The 22,390-nt window shown below is 28.2% G+C and overlaps 1 protein-coding gene across 1 annotated transcript; it reads left to right on the top strand.

Annotated features, from left to right (window-relative positions):
• The first annotated feature begins 10,326 nt into the window (after positions 1–10,326).
• Positions 10,327–19,444, top strand: LOC137821767 (branched-chain-amino-acid aminotransferase 2, chloroplastic-like). The gene is made up of 10 exons (XM_068626515.1): positions 10,327–10,580; positions 14,091–14,155; positions 14,297–14,468; positions 16,187–16,363; positions 16,436–16,567; positions 16,661–16,759; positions 17,869–17,985; positions 18,140–18,235; positions 18,673–18,785; positions 19,199–19,444. The coding sequence occupies exons 1-10, from the start codon at positions 10,503–10,505 to the stop codon at positions 19,311–19,313; spliced, it is 1,164 nt and encodes a 387-aa protein (XP_068482616.1). The 5' UTR covers positions 10,327–10,502; the 3' UTR covers positions 19,314–19,444.
• The last annotated feature ends 2,946 nt before the right edge of the window (positions 19,445–22,390 follow it).

The following is a 22,390-nucleotide window of genomic DNA, read 5'->3' as shown; positions in this document are numbered from 1 at the left end:
GGAGAAACCTATCATTCGCGGGAAGAGCGTGTCTTATAAAATTTGCCATTAATTTCATACCTTTGTTCTTCCTATCATTTTTTAAAGCCCCAATAGGTGTTTGTAAGAAAATCACAAAATTACAAAGAAAGTTTATGTGGGGACAGGGTGTGGAAGGAAGGAAAATTGCATGGTCTAGTTGGGAGAATTTGTAAACCGAAAGAGGAGGACGGTCTTGGTATCATACGCATTGATATATTTAACAAGGCACTCTTGGAAAAGTGGTTATGGAGATTGGAATCCCCTGAGACTGCCCTATGGAAAGATGTCCTATAATCAAAGTACGATTCTTGGAGTAAGGTAAATTTAACTACACTAGATCGAAATAAGTATAAATCCAGATGGTGGTATGATTTATTCAAAGCAAGCCTCTCAGATCAAGGAAGTAGATGGTTCGAAATGTGATTTTGCAAGTTGGATCTGGTTCAAAGTTCAAATTTTGGGAAGACGAGTGGCTAGCTTACCCTCAACTCAAAGTGAGTTACTCCAGAAACTATAATAATTTTATGTTTAAAGATGGACCTGTTGGTAGGTTCGGAAGATGGACTAGAGGAGGTTGGGAGTGGGTTTTCTGCTGGAGAAGGAAGTGGTTTGAGTGGGAAAAACCTATGGTAGAAGATTTTATGGCAATCTTATTATAGGTTTTACTACATCCAGATAAGGAGGATCTTTGGCTTTGGAACAACCCCTTATTATAGATTCTCGGTAAAATCTGCTTATACAAAGTTAGCAAATCATTGAACTGGAGGGTGTATCTCGTCGTTTGCATATCTTTGGAATCTAAAGGTTATGCCCTCAACTCAATTTTAATATTTTATGTGTGGAGGGCTTTATCGAACAAGATAGCAACTTAGCACAACCTGTATAAAAGGGGTGTTATATTGAGGGATACAATATGCACCCTTTGTGGGAGGGAAGAGGAGTCAACATCACACATTCTTATTTTATGTAAGGTATCATTCACAGTTTGGAATATGTGTCATAGTTGGCTTGAGATCAGTTTAGAATCACAAAGTGTTGGATAATCATTTTGAATAGTTTTCATGCATTTGCTTTAATAAAAAGGGTAATAGTTTGTGGAAAAGTTTTTGGATTTCTGTCATTTGGTGCATCTCGAAGCATAGAAATAAGATTATTTTACTCAAACAAAGATAAATGCGGAGGAAATTTTTACCATGATACAAGTCCAGTCATATATAGACATGGATAAAACATAAAATATGAAAAGTTGAGTTCTCATTCTCTCCCCTTGAATTCATATAGCAACAAAATAATCAATATGGTAGAACATATTAAAAAGTGAACTTTAAGCCTAACTCAACCCTATAAAATTGGCTCATAAGGTGAGGTTTATACCCACTTATATACAATGAAATGTCTTCATAGAGGGATGTGCAACACACTTTATATTACCTTTGCTAGATTATTCACTATTTGTCTTTTGGTGGTATGGAGCTTAAAATTTGTCTTATATATTATCTTGATATTAAAATGTAGTGTTATGTTAAGTTACCTTTGAGCTGGTTGAGAGGTGTGGAAGGTGTTGTAGTGCAGGTTATGATGTAGCGGTGAAGTGTTTTGCGAGAATGAATGAAGCAGCAGAACATGGAACACGACAAGATAGTATTGGGCCAACCTTCGTCATATACTGTAAAAGAGCAGCTTAGGTGTTTATTTTGAGGGCAGATGCAGCAGAGGACTTTTTCTAGTTTTCGGAAAGCTGCCAATTTAATGCCGGTCCAACAACAACTTTGTTGGTCCAGTAACAACTAGTTTTTGGATTTAGTTTTTGAGTTTACCTTCTTTAATACCTATATGTTGTAAATGTTCTGTGATTCTGAAATTTTAAGGTTAGGTGTTGTAGAAGTTACTTTATTTTTTTTATAGTGTTCTTCAATTCAATTTATTCTTTACTAAAAAAAAGTTAATATTACCATAATGATAGGGTTTGTGCCCCTTCCTCTAACCAAAACAAATAAACTATTTCCTGTAATATTTATCAAAAGCAATAATAAAAATCTAATAAATATTAGTTAAACTATACAATAATAAAAATAAGTTTTAATTACAAAATACTATCTTTGAATATTTTCAATTATTTAAAAAAAATTATTCTATTGAATACATAAAATTTGTATATTTTTAATTAGTTTTTATCATTTAATTTTGTTTGATTTTTTTTTTTACATTTTCTTTCCACATGAAAAAAAAATAAAGAATGACTTATTTAAATTTTAAGTTTTACATAAATTTAAATATTTCTAATTGTTAATAAATTAAGTCCCTCCTGTTAATAGTATTCATGAAAATGAACTTTTTTTAACATCCATATTTTTATCTATATTTAATAAAAAATATTTAATATATAATTAACATATAAACTTATATAATTAACGTATAAATATATATAATTATCTTATGTTATATTTCAAACTATTTTTTTTCTATATATATTTTAATATGTAAAAAAAGTTTAAAAATAAAAAATTCAATATAAACACGTCTCATCCTCCAAATGTTCATTGAGAAACTCTATCACCTGCAACATTGTTTGCTCCTGTGTAAATACACGATAATCACATATAAGATAACTATAAAAGAATTTTATCATAATTCATCATTCAAATTACTCTCATGTCAGATTTTTACTGACCAACATACTCAGACACTTGACTATACTTTTGGAAGACTCATGCATTGACTTATACTTAGAGATTTGCACCTATCATACTATCTCACTGTGAAATCCACATAGTTATGCACATAAATAATCTCAATATCACATCTCCCAATATGACATGGTTAACTCATATAACAAGTCATGTTAGTTATATTTCAAACAACTGACTCATTCATATGAACCTCCTTCGACTCTCACCACCTGAATAAATTCATCTATATGATTTAATTATATCATTAGAGTTATGATACCTCCTTCTAAACGAATCCTTGGTAAATGCACATCCTAAACAATCTTAACAGAGTATTCTCTCTCCTGAAAATACTATGTCTTGATTAAGATTCATATTCCACATCTTACAATATCCAAAATCACACAATCAAATCATACCAAAGCTTAGAACTTCAAAACACACAAAAATTCATCTAAGAATCACATACATATCTAATTAAAGGATTCATGTTCATGTGGACTATCTTTTTTCCCTTCTCGTTGCTTGATTTCCATGTAGAAAAACTGTCATGCATAGAATGAATGGCTTCAACATGTTCAAAGTAAAAGGCCCACAATTTGTAGATCTAGCAAACCTATTTGCTCGACTATTTTAGGATCCTTTATTTTGACCTTATTTGTTTGTGGACACATTGATGTCATACTTGAATATGTAATTTCACATAATTTGCTATTGATCATCACTTTACCTACAATATGTCAACTTTTTTTAAATTGAATTAAAATAATATTAAATTCTTGTTAAATAAACAAATCAAACAATGTAGTAGAGGATATCATACAAGAAAAATTGAGCATGTCTGAGTACACAGCCATAATGTTCACTATCAAGAATGTAATTTTGTATTTCATAATTTACATTCCAAAATAGAATTATGTTTTCTAGAATGTACAATCCATAATACAAAATTTATATTCTATATTGAATATTCCGAAATACATATTTTATATTTTGAATTGTACATCTCAAAATACAAAATTTTAACTAACATTTTAGATTTTACAATAAAAAAATCATCAAATTATTCATTCTAAAAATAAAAATGAAACATTCACCCAAATTACACCATCAACTATAGCACAACATGACCAACCATCACCACCAACCACTACTAAAAACCAAAGTCATTCAATGTCTAATAATATTTTATTTGGAGAGGGTAAAATTGAAATTCCCAATTCTATGGGTGCGCATTTAGGGTGTCTTTGGATTAGGAAGAGAATGTGTGAGGACTTGAGGGAGTGAATATATGAGAATGTGAGAGAAAAATGTGAAGAAAATTATGATGTTTGGATTAGAATATGTTAGGATGAATGTGTGAAGAAAGTTTATTGGAGTTTGTGAGTGATGTGATGGTTGTGAGAGAATTTTTTAAATTTTTTTAAAGGTGTAAAATGTTACTTTAGAAAAAATAAATATGTATTAAATGTAAATAGGTATAATTTAAAAATTATAATTAAAAAAAATGTATTTAACAAATTAAATAAAAACAGGGACTCCACTTAATTTTTAAAAATATTAAACCTGTATTATAAAATTAAAAAATAAATCGAATATTATATAAATAAATAAAAATATTATTTTTAATATTAAAAACCATGTAAGAATAAAAAATAAAAAATACTAAAAAAAATATAAGGTAATTATCAATAAAAAATAATTTCATAAAAAATTATAATTAAATAAATTATAACTCATAAACATAATAATTACTAGTGAAAAGCCAAGCGCAACCACGTTTTTGTATTCACATTTTTTCTTTTACTCAATTATTACGATGATAGAAATATAACATATATACAAAAGTAATTTTGGATGAATCAAAATTGAAAAACAAAAAATGGAGTGTGAGAGAGATTTAAAATGAATGTTATTTTATTTTATATGTGAGATTTGGTGTGAAAATGTGAGAGTATGTTTTTTCTTTATTCTTGTTGTTGCTTTAAAATAAGAAACTAAGAAAAGAGTGAAAAATCATATAAAAACTATACATTAATAATAATTTAAAAAATCATTTTATTTTTAAGTAATTCGTATGAATTGAGAAAAAAAAAATCCATTATATATTTTCTCATTCTCTTTTTCACAAAATCAAGATTCAAATAGCTGGCATCTCATATTTCTCATATTTTTTTTACTTGTGAACCAGAAATCCATAGAAAGAAACAAAGAAACGCTTAAAGTATGGGATGCTGAATTCAATGCCTTTACTTTACATAGCCCAGCAGCTTAACATAAATGGCCAAACTCAAATGCATCTCAGTTCATGAAAAATAGAACTCAATAATTTGTGTTCACTACACAATGCATCTTAACTTGTTCACAGTCCATAATTCCCACACACAAATCATAAATATTTAAATTTTAAAATTTTCTATTCTACATAAATTTGAATCCTAATCATTGCACGGACTGAAAGTTAAGATGGGTGATTTAGACCCACCCAACACTCACTGTCTCCATAACTGATCTATTACACTCGCCATTAATGCTGTCAGTTAGGTTTTAAAGGAAAAACTTATTAAATGATACTCATATATTTCATAATTTAAAATAAATAATTAATTAAATAACAAAGACATCTCTTTTAGCTTTTACATTAATATTTTATATTTCACTAAATATTACCCATCTGTGTAAATAAATTAGTACTTTTTTTTTCTTTATTTTATATGAAAACAATATATTAACATAAACTTAAATATAAATTATAAAATTTAAATTTAAACTAAAAATTAATTATAAAAACTAAATAATTTAATTATTATATGATAATGTAAAATATATTACCACTCAATTATAAATTCTTATAAAATTAAAAATTTATTTTTTACAGCATATTATTTTAATATAAAAATAAACATTTATGAAATATATGATTAAATTTATTAATTTTTTATTATATATAATAATAATAATGAAAATGAGTGTAAAGTGAATATTTATTTTTAAATTAAAAAATATAAATATTATTTTAGAAAACCTTAGAAGAGATGAATATAGTTTTTTATGGTTAAATCATACAGTGTTTTTCTTTTAATTTTTGTATTTAAAAAATGTATTTTATTTAATTTTTATTAATGCTATTTTTAATTAGTAAGTATTATTTTATTTAAATACAAAAATAAATGTCATTTATTAGATATAAAAGTGAAGATTTGTTTTAAAATTATATAATTTAAAATATGATTTTATTACAAAAATTAGTTTCTAATTTTTATTTAATTTTTTCATTCTCCATTTTTTTTAAATTTTTAAAGTGAATTAAAATTATATGTTGATCCGACCTAGGATTAATATAGGATCAAGACAAGTTGAAAAGTTACCTTCTATTTAGAAAATAGACTTTAGTGAGTTTTTTTAACTGGTTTATTGTGTAATCTATTTTTTATATTTATTATATAATTAATTTTACAAATCTTACTATTTTTTAAACGTGATTTTTTTCCATATTCTCTCAATCTTCTTTTAAAAAAATAGAACATTTTTTTATATTTTCTTCAGTTATAATATACAATTTAGAAGACAAATGGGTTTAAGGATAAGTTGACCCTAATAAATTGTGTTTTCGATAAAATTTTCTTTTTATCGAATTTTTAATTTTCTTTTTTCTTCTATGGTTTGCATGTGGATCTAAGTTGAATATATTAATATTTATTAGTTAGGTATGGAATGATATGTTTTGTTTGTGAATCATATTTTATAAGAGAAATTATTTCTCTAACTTTATTTAATTTTTGGATTATTTTATAAAAGAGAACAATAATAAAAGTAAGGAATCTGATAAATTAGATTTGAAATTTTGTATAAAGTTGAATCTTAAATTGAAATATAATAATTTAAGATGAGTTGAGATTGTCCCAAGTTTGCCTTAGATTTTGAGTTGTTGAATAACATATTTTTGAGGAATTAGAAATGATTTAAATGTACTAGCAAACTAGTTGTGTGATATAATTTGAGAATATGATAACATATGATACATTGGTATTTAGAAAAAAAAGTGTATTATTAATCAAGAATTTTTGTATGTGATAACTTTTTTGGATTATATAATGGTATGTTATTTTTTAGTTTTAGGTAGTCATTTTGAACTAGACTAATTACAATTAGTTTTTAATTGATAATGTAGAATTAAAAGAGGTTTTAAACTTGTTAAAGATGTTTGAATTGATAGAATAAGTTTTGGAAGGCTTGAAAATTTTAAAAAGAATTTATATTTTTGGTTTATTTTGTTCAAATGAAAATGAAATAGAGATATAGAAATTAATTAAATTTTATGAGAATTTATCATTTAAGTGACAAGTTTACATTCAAATGATAATGTTTTCACTTAAATAGAGACTTTTGTTTGAACGAGAACGAGAGAGAGACAAATCATTTTCTCTTGATGATTTTCAATCAAGAGAAAATGAAGAAAATATGCATAAATGAAATTTATAGGTATATTATTCATTTTAAAGTATATGTTTGGATGCATGTAATATATGATTGTATAATATACATATTGAACTATGTTGTATCTATATAAAACAAAAAGATGAGCTAATGTTTTTAGTGACATATAATACATTTAATTTAATTATATGAATAATGTCAACAATTATTTATCACAAATCACATCAAGTGACTAAAGAGTGAGGTCAGAAAACCAGTATTAAATTTGAACATGGAGACTATAACACCTATTGAAAACTTTGGAAGTATAGTAATCTGCCTTACTATAGTATAAATCCTTTTGGCAATCTCAATTGACAGAATGCTTCTCTATTTTTAGTTGAGTATCGGAGACTCGCACTTTCAATTTAGTGTACAAAATTTTCATTCATTTTTCACCACATAACACATTTGTCTATTTGACCAAGTGTACCATTATAATTTGACGTTGACTTTATTTTCATCTTTAACAAATGTCTTTGGCAGACAAAGGCAGTGAATATTTCCAGTATGCAAAAATAGTAAACACACAAACACATTCAAACGATAAAATGTTATTTGTGCATAACGTCTAATACTGTAAATGTATGTTCTTATTATGTAAGTGTTATGTTATATAAAAGAAAATGTTGTATAATATTGTTTCGTCTATCAGAAGAAACAATTGCATTTTACATGGTATTTTTTTTATTGAACATCAATCGCCTTTTAGATTATGCATGATCATGTCTAAAGTTGGGTGTCTTTACACTTAGTAAAAATCACACGGTGTTGAATTTTTCCTTGGCATAATATCTCTTAAGGGTTTTCAAGAGGTTGATATGTGCATTACTTGGGAGTTTATTTATGTGTTTCACAAGTGTATTGTGGTTATAATATAAACATTTATAAATAGGGGAGACAATTATTGCAAAGTTAACTGATCAATAATAAGTGTAGAATTGGGGAGATTCAAACCAGTCTAAAATGTATTGTGCAATCTTTTTATCTTCTTATTTTATCTCTAACGTTTCTTTATAATTGCAAAGCAACCTACTCTCATATCAATTTATTGAAGAATCAATCTTCATAAAGTCTATTAATAGTAAAAATATATATAAAAACAATTCATTTCCCTCTTGATTAGTGGTCAAACCTATTTTTGTTTATATACATAAAATTTATCAATTTAAAAATATATTAATTTCATCATATAAAAGTTGTTTGAGCAACACAATTTCACTTGAGCAACGAAATCTTGCTCGAGCGAACATTAACAAAAAAAAAAATCAATTGTTCTCATAATTTTTAACTAGAGTGAGAATCATCTAAAAGAGAGAGATTTATCTTGCTCTCATTTTTGTTTGGGTGAGAAATGTTTCAAGTCACAAAAATATGTAGAAAAAACATTATAATTACAACCAACTTTAAAACAATATTTAATACTACATCAATGTTTCCAAACTTGTATAACCTTGATTTAGTTCAACATGATTATCTCAAACTCAAAGTAGATCACATAACTTAATTATAACTCAAACAATGTTTAGATGCAATCATTCCTTATATTCATTTAATTTCAAATTAATTTTAGAATTTAGGTTTTACAACATCAGAATCCAACTATTTCAAACATGCAATTGATCAACAATAACTCTAAATTATAAAAAAACACTTTATCCTTTAATCAAAATATAGTAATTCAACACATAACATTTCATTAAAAACAATAATCTCATCTTCATCTTCAACGACCAGAAAGTTCATAACTCCTCACAAATAAGTCAACATCCATCATAATTTAATTACTTAATCTCTTATCCAATTTCTACCATAATTTTTTTTATCGGCAATAAAAAATAAATAAATGGGAACCACTTCAGGAGTGGTTCAACCCTTATACATAAAGAGCAAAACACCTTACCATACTCCTACCACGAAACGCCTACCAGATTATCTAAGGAACAATTTCTATGATAATTAACTTCATTAAATTCTCATATTCAAGTATTTCTCAACATCAATTCAAATTATACTTAACAAAAGGGAAGTAAGGAGTTCGTTTGGAGAAGAGGAAGGAAGAATGTACGGATCGACCTAGAAGTAGTTTCAATAGTTCTGTATTATAATTAAATTCAAATTCTGTTTTTAAAAATTATAAATTGAGTTTTTATTTATTGGCCAATATAAATGCAATAATAGAACGTTTGAAGTCTACATACTGCATATTTTATATACAGATTATCATTTATATCGAAATGTATTAAACAAAAAGTAAATTGATAAAGTTAAGAGGTAATTTAAATTTCAATTAATTAATCAAATAATAATGAGGCAAACGAGTTAAATTTAAGTTTTATTTATTTTTTAATTAAATTAAAATTGGGTTTTTATATAGACTCATTACATAAATGAAACTTGCTTGAGCCTTCATTTTTGAAATCAAAGATAAAATTGAAGTATGGGATTTAGCTTGATGTGTTTTTCCACTTTACCAGATATTTATGAATAATTAATTTCCACTAAAGGATGAAAGAGGATGTGGATCCACGTGGTATGGGTAAGGTAATGGGCAAAGGATTTTGGATATTGGATATGTACAGCCACCTTTAGCAGTGCTGGCCATTTACGATTCATCCTTTTACCTTTTACATGAGAGGATTAGATAGTAAACTTTTCAATACATTTATCCTTATCTTCAATAGTTTTAACATTTTATATTAATATATAAGGAAATAATGAGTATAAATTAAAGTTAAAAATTGATAATTCTGTTTAGGAGAAGTAGCTGAGGATCTCAATCTATTGTTTTAGAAGAAGTAGATGAGGGTCTCAATCTATGTCGAATCACTAAAACTAACATTTAATAATATATAAACAATATATTTTTTTTTATGAATTAATTTTATAAAATTAAACTAAATTTAAAATCGTTTTTTAATATAATATTAAATTTATTTAAAATATATCATAACAAAAGTTTGTTAAAATTTACTTTATTAACTGATTTTATAAAATTGAATTAAATTTAAAATTTATTAAAATATCTTTTTCACATGTAATGTTTAAAAGGAAAAAAGAAAGCAACTCGTGCATTTAAAATTTATTAAAATATGTTTTTCACATATGTAATGTTTAAAAGGAGTAAAAGAAAGCAACTCCTGCATGTATAAATAATGGATGTTCTGATTGCAGAGGTGGGTGTATCTGGTCCTCTCTTCTCTCTCTCTTCAATCTTCTTATAACATTTTTTCTTGTTCTCAATTATTTGGCGTTTCGGATTCACAGTGTTCCGGGGACACACAACACCAGTGCTAATTTTAGCATCCTAATTTCCTCACCATTGGACCGAGCACAATGATCCGAAGCACTGTGTCCTTCTCCAGTTTCAGGAGATTACTTCCTCAGACTACTTCTGCTTCTGCGTTCTCCAAGGTTTCTCTTACTTCCCTACCTTCTCTTTTCCATCCGCACTATAATTTCCTCTTATAATGCATGCTGTTCATCGTACATTGTTTCAGATATAATCGACCAAAAGAACAGATTTAGCATATGCAGTAGAGCAACATTAAAATTGGTTACACTGTTAATGTATGCGGTTGATAATTCGTATATTTTTTGCGTTTTTTTTTTTTGATAACATAAAATATATGATTAATGATAAGAATTATGACCTAAATTATAATAATACAATTTTTTTTATTCATCAAACTCAAATCCACTATAGTATATGATTCTAAGTTTAGACCTCATTGTTTGGTTGTAAAGGAGACAAACCTCACATGCTGCTAATCTTGTAGATATACATTACTGGTTATGAATTTTCTTATAATACAAAAATATTATTTAATGGAACAAAAATGGACAGATCTAGGGACACTGTACACATTCCTGAAGATTCTCATGTGTGACGAAGACAGAGAGAAAACCACGTCATCTTGAAGAAGAACTTAAAATTCGTTTTTGTTTTGAAGTCTAGGTTTGAATTTTGTCCATGTCATATATTTTGAATGATCCTTATCCGATAAAAACTCCATTTCATCTGAAAGGTAAGAATTATATATAAACATATTAATTAATTATATTTAACATATTATCTTCCAAACCAATCTTATATGAAGGACTAATTATAAGAACCATTTAACCGTAAAAATATAATGGTTTTATAAAAATTATATAATATGGAAAACTAAACCAGATCCCATAATTATGTTATTATATTGTTTACACTAAACAGATAATATGTGTATTTTCTTCATAAGAATTTTTTTTAAAATAATATGAAAATTCAATTACATGAGTGAGATCTTAATTTTATGTGGTTTAAAGATTCAATTAAACCAATGACTTTTTTTAATCTTCATTTTATGATTATTTTTCTTAATTGATGGATGAAAGATGAAGAAATATAAATAAAACAAACATATCTTCTCTAGTGGAATAATGATTAGGGATAACAACGGAATATAATATAGGTGTAGTTTCATTATTTTTATTTTAAAAGTCAAAATTTATCATATCCTAGTTTCCATATTAATATATATGAAATCTTTTTCTTATTTCAATAGATACGCTCATACACCTCATTTTAAATATTAATTAACTAAATTTTTTAAAAAATAAACATGATTATCAAGGATATAATGTTAAAAGATATATTTTTGCTGATAAAAAAAAGATATATATTTTATTTTATCAATACCAAATGTCAAGAAATAAATTATAATTAAGTAGATTTTTTTATCAATAAATTATGAATTAAATTAAATTGGAAACTTAGGAGGGAATGTTGTAACTCTTGTCCAAAAAATTAGCATGTGCTTAGCAGTCCCTTAAACTCCCATCTAATAGTTTTATAAGGATAACACATTTAATTGTGAAATCAAACTATCAAATAATAACTGGATAAAATTCAAATATTCTAAATCTTAAACTCTAGAAACTAAGTGATTGGATGAAATTGAGAAATATTGTAATACACCATTTAAATAAAATCACACAGAAAAAAAAAATGTGTAAGTAAGGTTTGTGATGAAAAAGAAGAAGAAGAGTAAACTGGTTAAATATTGAAGAAGTACACTTGATAAATAATGATTTTTTTTTTGTAAAACAAATGTGTAACGTTTAACACTTAAAATTAAAATTAAAACATTCTCATGTGAAAAAAATAAACAATATATGTATTTGAAATTTGTATTTTCTCAATTTTAAAATTTGTATTTCCTGAAATGTAGTAAACAATCTTGAACAAAACCAAAAAAACAAAAAAAAAATGTAATTAAAATTGTGATAAAAAAATATATTTCTAAATTTGTGAGTTTTGAACAAATTGAATAATTAAAATTTAAAATAAAAAAATATTAAACTAAGAATCAAAGGAAATAATAAATATTCATTTATTTACGTCCCTTAATAAATTATTAATAATTTAATAATTTAAAACATATATTAAGATGAGGATACTGATCCTCACGTCACACCGGAAATTTAATTAGTGTTAACCATATTCAGTAGTACCATGTGGAGGTTATCCATACAAAATAAGTTCACATAATACTTAAAGAGATAAATTTATTTCTAACATCATTCAACAATTATAGATAAGAAACTGCTTCTTATTCATCCAATTATAATTTTTTCCTTTAAATACTATGATTTTTAATTTATAATAATTATTTAAAAAAGTTATTTTAAAGATAATATTTAGTTCGTACTGTAAAATTTGTGTAAAAAAGATTTATAATTTATATTTCTCACATAATGGATAATTTAGTATTAATAATTAAAGTTTAATACATATATGTATATGTATATGTAGATATGTATGTATTCATTATACATAGTTTTTGAGATTTGATTTGAATCCATTACTCTAAATGTTTTGTACCAAAAGACCTATAAGCGCCGGTCAGTGTTTCTGTTTAGGAAAGAAGTATTTTCCATATTGAGTTTGTTTGTGTTTCTTTATAAGTTTTATACAAGAACTTAACAAAAAATGAAGTTCATGTCCATTATTCGTTTCTATTTCTATGGGGACACGTGATCTAGTGAGCAATATTAAATGAAAGTTTATTATCATCAACAAATGAAATTGCCGATAATGTTGTTAATGAAATTGCAGATAATGTTGTTAATGAAATTGCAGATAATGTTCTTAATTCTGGTTGGCTCCCTATCATTTCCATGTCCATGAGGACATTTACCTTATCCTCATATTAGGGGAAGATGTTTCTAGTGTTCTTCTTTTCTCACTTAGTGTTATCAAATTATACGTTTCTCCCACGTTTTCTATTCTTATATTTCATAAAAGTGGAGTGTTTATCAAATTGAATTCATTTCCATCCAAAACTGATCATTTAAATAATCTATTAATTTTGTAATTAGTTTAGTCAATTATTTTAATTAAAATCTAAATCACTTAACCATATCATTCACAATCGATTCTTGAACAAAATTCTATGTCAAAAATAAAGTATCAAACAGAATTTATATATGATAAATATATCTATTAAAAAGTATATAGGTGTATTCGCATATTTTTAATTATCTGGTACAATTTTCTGCTTATTTTATTTACATACCAAGTTTTAAAGAACAAGATTTTACTGGCTACAGTCGTTTAACAAATTCAATCATTATTTATTTTTCTTTCTTAAATTTTTATCTTACTTTGCATACTTATACAAATGAATATTTTGATTAATCACTGAATAAAATTTAATATAAAAACAAGCATTTAAAGATTATGAGAACTAAACAATAACAATCAAGAAAATCCAAAAAAGTGCAATTAAATGAAAACATGTGGAGGTTGTTTAAAAATGAAAAATTGGACACCAAACTTCTACTCCAACAACCTAACTAACAACACAAATGAAAAAATGGTACTGTTATTGTGAAGTTGATTAAAACATTTACTTAAAGTGTAGTGTTATGTTGTAACAGATAGGAACTTACAATAGGTTTGCTTCTCAGCCCTGTCCTCTTGAGAGCCCCAACCCTACTTACAGGTATAAAAACTATACAATCTATTAATTACCAATTTAAGCAATGGTTATTATACATACCCATATTTGGAATTAATAATGTGTATCAACTAATTAACACTTTGTTCTTATTTTTCTTTATTTTGTAAACAAAACAAAACACAGTGATGAGGACTATGCTGATGTGAATTGGGACAACCTTGGATTTGGATTGATGCCTACTGATTATATGTACATTAGTAAATGTTGTGAGGGCCAAAGTTTTGGAGAAGGTCAACTCAGTCGTTATGGAAACATTGAACTCAGTCCCTCAGCTGGGGTCCTAAATTATGGTCAGGTATGTATGATTTCAAATTCTCTTTAACTCTATACATGTGCTGCCTTGTATGGTTCTACAATATGGACGTGTGTACCACTGAAAGAACTTGCGTGTTTCATAATCTCACTCAAAGTTTGGTATAAATAGTTTTCAAATTGGCTTATTATATATATAAATTGGATAAACGATCATATTCAGTTATTTGAAAAAAAAAAGATTTTTTAAATAAATTACTGATAAAAAATAAAAAAGCTTCAAGCAATTTAAAAATTCCAGGAAAGAATTATTAAAATAAATTCGCATAAAAAGCAAATTTCTTGTAACCATATTAGTTTATAAGCAATTGAGATTATCAAACACGTTTGAATGAAGAAATTACTAAAAGTAGGAAGGGTTGAAAATAGTAAGGGAAAACTTTGTCTAAACGTGTTTTGTTTGCATTAGAAATCTAAAGCCTAAGTTTGGTATGTTATTTAGTTTTGTTTTTTTGGTCTAGTTTGAATTTTTAACGTTTAGTACAGCTTAATAACATGTATATAGATTTATTGGATATTAAAGTTTTTTAGATAGAATTAATATATCTAGATAGAATTATTAGATAATAAGCCAATGAAAAAAATTATATATTAAAAAAATCACGAATTGTAAAATATAAAATAGTTATTACTCAAAACATAAAACAAAACTAAAAACAAGTAGGTTAAATTTATTAGATCTAAATATAAATTATTTGTAATTTTATGTTTTATACGTTGGTCAAATGTTTAGTATTCAAAAGTAAATAGATATACAATTTAATATAACAATATTATTTTAAAATATAATTTAATATTTATTTAAATAAGATAGTTTGTTAAACTTTAAAGACTCTGCAATTATCCAACTTTAGCTTTTTTCAATTAAATACACGGAAATAAAGGTTCACCTAATATAAGTTAGGTCACTGACCTCAAGTTGGGCCATAGACATGTGCGGTCTAGTCTTATCCGTTACCTACATACAATTAAGTCAAGACGATTTCTTTTTGCATATCTTTATAATAATTTTTATTTTATAATATTACTTTTTTAGAATTATAAATAATTTTAATTTATAATTAAATGAATTTATTAACCTTTTTATATTGAATTAATAATTGTAAATATTATTTATTAATTTTGTTATTAAATATTATATATGTGTGTATAATAAACAACTTATTTTTTTTAACAAATATTTTATCTTCTTAACATTAACAGTTTTTACTTGTATCATTTTTATTCCTCTAACTGTAAATTCTAGTATATTTACAGTTTTAAACATGTATTGTGTAAACATTACAAAAACAAATTCAATATCGATATATTTAAAGATAATTTATTTCAACATTTATAAAATAAAATATTCCTTTATTCTATAATTTATTTTAATTTAGTTTATTTCTAGAAAAATAATTAATAATTATTTCCTACAAATATGGTTAACAAAAATATTAATTTTATAATAAATTCATAAAAGTATGTAAAATTGGTGTTTTTTATTTTGTAATTTTGATAGTTACATGTTTATGAGCTATGAGCTTTCGTTCTGCGGCGACTGTCCCTTAGATGCCTTCTAATTAACTCCTGGAAAGAAAAAAAACAGAAGGAAAACCGAATATTTGATGAATGAAAAGTGATATGATACAGTAAGAACTCTGAATTTAAGATTTTGTTTATTGCGGGAATGGTGAAATTGTTGTTGAAATACGAAAACAGGGATTATTCGAAGGTACAAAAGCACACAGAAGAGAAAATGGGCGCGTGGTACTCTTCCGTCCTGAACAAAATGGCATTCGCATGAAGATTGGTGCAGAAAGAATGTGCATGGCATCCCCTTCCATCGATCATTTTGTTCATGCTTTGAAACAAACTGTCTTGGCTAATAAACGTTGGGTACGACAATTAATTATATTATTCAACTATTAATTGCTTCCAGTTTCAATTCTAAAAATAAAAGCTAAGCAGATTCCTCCGCCGGGAAAAGGATCCTTGTACCTTAGGCCTCTGCTCTTAGGAACGGGTCCAGTTTTGGGTTTGGCTCCTGCACCTGAATACACATTCCTCATATACGCTTCCCCTGTTCGCAACTATTTCAAGGTCTGTCAAACTTCATTTTCTTTATCTACGCTACACATTACAATTACTTCAATTTATGGCTTAAACATTTCAAGTGGTTTATTCGCACCACAGGAGGGTTCGGCTGCGCTCAACTTGCATGTGGAGGAGAACTTTGACCGTGCTTCTCGCCGCGGCACTGGAAACGTTAAAACCATTTCCAATTATGCACCGGTATGCGTTTCACGTCTTTCACTCAACAACAAAAACTCAATCAACTCTTGTATAAAATGAGCCTATTTTTTTGTCATAATATATTGACACCTATGAACATGACACACATTTTACATTACAAATGTGACAATGACGTGACAAAGTTAGATTGTACGCGAATGAGCAGTGCGAACTTCAATATAGGGTAAACAAGAATATATTACATCGGTCCTTAGAAACAACCGGTGTAATATATTTTTTTTACTCATGATGACCCATATTACATCAATTAAGTCATCTAACCGATGTAATATATGACCTATATTAAAAAAAATTGATTTTTTTTTTCATAAAGAGTGGGTGGGTCATAAACGTCGCATAGGTAACCACTTACAGACACACGGGTAAACAGTTTTGCGTGTGCCAGAACTTGTGGCTGGGTAACTAGCTCTGATAGAGTTATTACATCGGTTAAACTATCTAACCGATGTAATATATGATTTTTACATCGGTTAAGCCATCTAATCGATGTAATATATGATTTTTATTAAAAAAATTGATTTTTTTTCATGAAGAGTGGGTGACTATAAATGTCACATAGGTACTTACAGACACACGGATAACCAGTTTTGCGTGAGCCAGTATATGTGGAGGAACCTATGGTTGAGTATTTATTATACCGGTTAAGTCATCTAACCGATATAATATATGGTTCTTATTAAAAAAAAATTGAATTTTTTTTCATGAAGAGTGGGTGGCCATAAACGTCACATAAGTAACCACTTACACACATAACCAGTTTTGCATGCGTTATATAAGTAACCACTTACAGACACACGAGTAACCAGTTTTGATGTGCTACGAGTCATATATTATAATATAGAGCCAGTGTCACATCCTCATCAAATATCACGTCTGCAACGTCAATTAATGTCACATAAGCGAGGCCAAATCTGTGTTAGTGACAGAGGATATTAATAAAATATTTTTCATTTTTCTTTAGCGGTAGATCCTGGAATAATTTAACTAGGAAACGCATCACCAACTAAATGAATCAGATCGTGACCTTCATAGGGTTCAGAACTTGTGCAAAATAGAGTGCTCAATTTGCTTTTCGTCTTCACGTGTAGGTTTTGATGGCACAAACTAAAGCCAAGAAAAGAGGATTTTCAGATGTGTTATACCTTGATTCAGCCACCAAGCAAAATCTGGAGGAGGTTTCTTCTTGTAACATTTTTATTGCCAAGGTATTATTCTTCGAATTATTCATCTTCTCCTTCATTATAACTGTTTCTGTTAATTGTGCACATTTTAAACGATTTAATAAAATTACTTTAAGGACAAATCTTCAGCCATATACGTTTATAACAGGCTAATTTAACTAGTTGCTTCCATTCACAGGGAAAATGCATCGCTACTCCTGCTACCAATGGAACCATTCTTTCCGGAATTACCCGAAAAAGTGTAATTGAAATTGCCCGTGATCATGGCTATCAGGTATTATATTTATATAATTACATATATGCGGCTGCTACATGATCACGCAACCTAATATTTATTTATCCTTTAATTGTTTCTTGCTTAATGCTCTTTAAAGTTCCGAAGAGTCCTCAATCTAACTGTCTATTATCCTTCAAGTGAGTGCTGATCTTATAACTGGTATAAACTTCCTATGTACATAAATATTGAGTTTGAAAGACGTGAACATTTACTGTATGATCTATCTATCTTGACGGTTCAAAGATAATACAAATAGTGATAAAAAAAAGTATTTAACTGGAGAGTAAGAAAAAAGAGCTCAAAACTGACCACAAGACAGTTTTTTAGGCCTGATGTTAGAAACATTGGCTAATGGATTTTACAGAGTTAAGTTTTGTATTGTTTTTGTGAGTTTCTGTTTGAAATACGCTTTTACATTGGCCAATTTGGTTCAGGTAGAAGAACGTACTGTTGGTGTGGATGAATTGGCTGAGGCTGATGAAGTTTTCTGCACAGGAACTGCAGTAGGTGTTGCCCCGGTAGGGAGTATCACCTACCAGAATAAAAGGTAAATAATGTCCTAATTTATATTAAACATAGAAAAAAATTGTATTAAATAATGGTCTAATTTTTAGTTTTTTTTTATCAACAATAAAAAATTAATAAATGAGAACCACTTCAGGATAGTTCAACCCTTTTACAAACACACATACAATTTAACTCTTAACTCGACATCCAAAATCGCCGGTGAGAAGGCCAATAATATTTATACTTCACTAAACTTTTAAATAAATAAAATAATAATAATTCTTACTAAAAAGTCCATTATTACACTTTATTTATAAATTATATTATCAGATTGTTTTTAGATAATAGGACTTTGTTACTACAGTATGTTTTATAACAATTGTTTAGAAGAGGAGATATGAATGGGTGACACGCATCCAAATTTGGCTGAAACATGAAGTTGTGTACATGCAGGATGGACTATATAACGGGTTCCGGAACCATCTGTCAAGAGTTGAACGATACCATTTCAGGAATTCAAACTGGTACTATTGAAGATAAGAAGGGATGGATGATCGAAGTTGATTAACCAAGAGTGTTTAGAATTGTTTACTTCAATTCTACTAAAAATGTCACAAAAATAATGTTGTTCCTTTTCTAAAAGGATATTGTATCTTGTGCAGCTTGTTCTTAAATAAATAATTATCAATTTTAAACGTACCAGTGCGTTATTGATTTACTTTTTTTTAAAAAAAATAGTTTATTTTTATCACTTTTTAAATTATTTTTTTCAGACGTAGTTTTAGCCTCAACATGCATTAAATTTTGGGAAGCGAACGTGTTATTGTCTTAAAAATAGAAGATTTTTTAGCTATTTTTTTTACAGTTTTTTTAATAAGCGATAAACAATAAATTAAATAAGAATCACTTTAGGGTAGTCCAATCCTTATACTAAACCTGTCAAATCTCGCAAACCAACTCAATGTTACATGACAATACATCACTTAACCAACCTCATACAAAACAAAGAATAAATGCACCACTCAAGAAAAAAAAAACATAGTGTGACTTGAAGGTAATCCAAGACCAAACCTTTAATTGAATCATAGCAAACAATTTTAAACCGTCAACCACCTCCCCTTTGAAAATGACATTATTCTTGTACTTCCAAATCCCATTAACTACTGCAATCCAAATTGCTTTCCAAATATCATTAATTGAAAAGGCATTACACACTGACATCACACTAAGCCAAGCAAAACATTGATACCAAACACACCAAGCTGTTATGCACTCAAAAAACAAGTGGCGACAAATCTCTTCCTCCACCCCACAAAGACTTTCAACCGCGATCCCGTGCCTTTCTAAATTGACCATAGTAACAATCTTATTTTCCATCACCCTCCAAGCAGATATAAGTGTAGAGGGAACATCTTTACTCCTCCAAAACTTTTTATACGCAAAGACATTCTCCCCTTTTCGTGCCCTCCTTAAACAATTATAAGTAGAATTTAATGTATAAACTGAGAGTTCCCCATCTTTCCAAATCCAATTTCCATCTCTTCCAAGTCAAAGCTCAACCCTTGAAAAACCTAGAAAAAAAACTCACCAAAGGCTTTTCCCATTCAAAAAAACTCCTCCTCCAAGTTAGTTGTCACTCCCAAGCACCATTAATCCAATTCTCAAGCTCAACCACCTTAGCATCTTTGCAAGAACTTAAGGAGAACAACCTCAAGTAGACATTCTTTAAAGCCTCATCGCCCACCCAACAATCCTCCCAGAAGGAAATTTCTTCTCCATTGCCAATCTTCCACTTGAAAGCATCTTCAAAATTCCTTCCCCATCCTTTTGAACCCCAAACCTCCTTCAAATCTTTCCACCAGAGAGAGATCCTACAATTTTTCACGCCCTCTCGCAAGCTTCTCCAGCAAACCCCTTCCTTCAACAAAATGTGTTTGTCTAACGTCAATAACTTTGCCTATCATCGTTTTCAGTCGTAATGACAACAATTTCAAAATTATCTTATATAAACATCCAACCAATGAAATAGGTCTAAACTCACCAAACTGCTGAGGGATTTTTACTTTTGGAATCAAGCATAAAAACGACATTAACCCCCTAGGCCATTTACCATTGACTGCAAAATCTTTCACCGCTGACACCACGTCCTTTTTTAATTAAATCCCAACAAAATTTAATGAACCCAAAATTAAAACCATTTGGGCCAGGACTCTTCGTACTATCGCAACTCCAAACAACTTCCCCGATTTCTTCTTCGGAAAAATCACCAACCAAAATTTCATTATCCTCCCCTAAAATAGAATTGAAACTAACGTTGTCCAGTTTAAGCTGGAAAACATCATTCCTGACAAATCTAGCTTCGAAAACCTCTTTGACCTTTTCTTTGACCACATCCTTATCCTCACACCATTGACCATTAATTAAAACCCCATGTAACTTGTTCCTTGCACTCCTCCATTTTACTTTCGAATGAAAAAAACTTTGTGTTTAGATCATCCTTTTTCAACCACTTTTGTCTTGCTTTCTAGTGCACTCTCGCCTCTTGTTTAAGGAGAATTCTACTAAATTATGCTAAAAGAGACCTTCTTTCCACCCTCTCAGACTCTTCTCATTCACTTTCATCATCTTTTGTATCTAACTCATTAATCATCTGAAGCAAGCCTTCGTTAATACCGTGGACATTACCAAAAATTTCTCTATTCCAAACCTTTAGATTTGCTTTAAGTTTTTTCAATTTTTCTTTGAAAATATACATTCCTTCTCCTTGCACTTCGTAGCTAGGCCATTTAATTGTCACAAACTCTTTATACCTATTATCGCTTTGTTAGACGTACAGGCTCTGAAATGGTTTAGGACCCCAGTAAATAACATCTTTTAATAGAACTGCGCAATGATCAGAGACAAATCTACTTAAGAGAAATTATTTACAATGCGACCAAGCTTCCAACCATTCCTTTGACACAAACACCCGGTCAATTATGCTATTCACTAACCCATTAGGTTTATACCAGGTAAACTTTTGTCAACCAACGGGATATCTGCCAATTCAGATTTTTCAATTATTAAAACCATTTATTTCTTTGCTATAGTCTGACACAAAAATTGAACTCTTCTTATCCTTTTGTCTTCTAATTGAATTAAAATCCCCAATAACACACCAAGCCTTTGAAAGCTGATTCAACCTGTAGTCACTAATCTCCTCCCACACCAACTTCTTCTCTCCTAGAAAACCAGAATAATATACATTCACAATTGTGACTTGAAACCCATTCTCTACCTTCCAAAACCCTTCAATAATAGAAAAGTTCCTTCCATTAAAGAAACTCGACATCTAAAAACTATTTTTCCTTCAAATCGGAATTAACCCACCAGTTACTTGCTCTATTTACAACCCAGTCAATTTCATTAGATCCCATACATGAAAAACATTCTCCTTACTAAACTCAGAACATTTCATCTCTTATAAATACATCATTTTTGCCTGTTCCTTCCTAATCAGATTTCTTACATAATTTTTTTTTTATTAATGCTACCCTTAACCATCTTCCATGCTAATTATTTTCATCATCAAAGTCACTATTCTCCCTCCTAAAATTCTTCATCTTACCACAGTTCCGATTTTCCATGGATTGTAAACTAGTGATA

This window comes from Phaseolus vulgaris, chromosome 9 (assembly GCF_000499845.2).
Source record: "Phaseolus vulgaris cultivar G19833 chromosome 9, P. vulgaris v2.0, whole genome shotgun sequence".
NCBI classification, from domain to species: Eukaryota; Viridiplantae; Streptophyta; class Magnoliopsida; order Fabales; family Fabaceae; genus Phaseolus; species Phaseolus vulgaris.
Note: the sequence above shows the minus strand (reverse complement) of the source record. Positions and strands in the feature narration are given on the sequence as shown.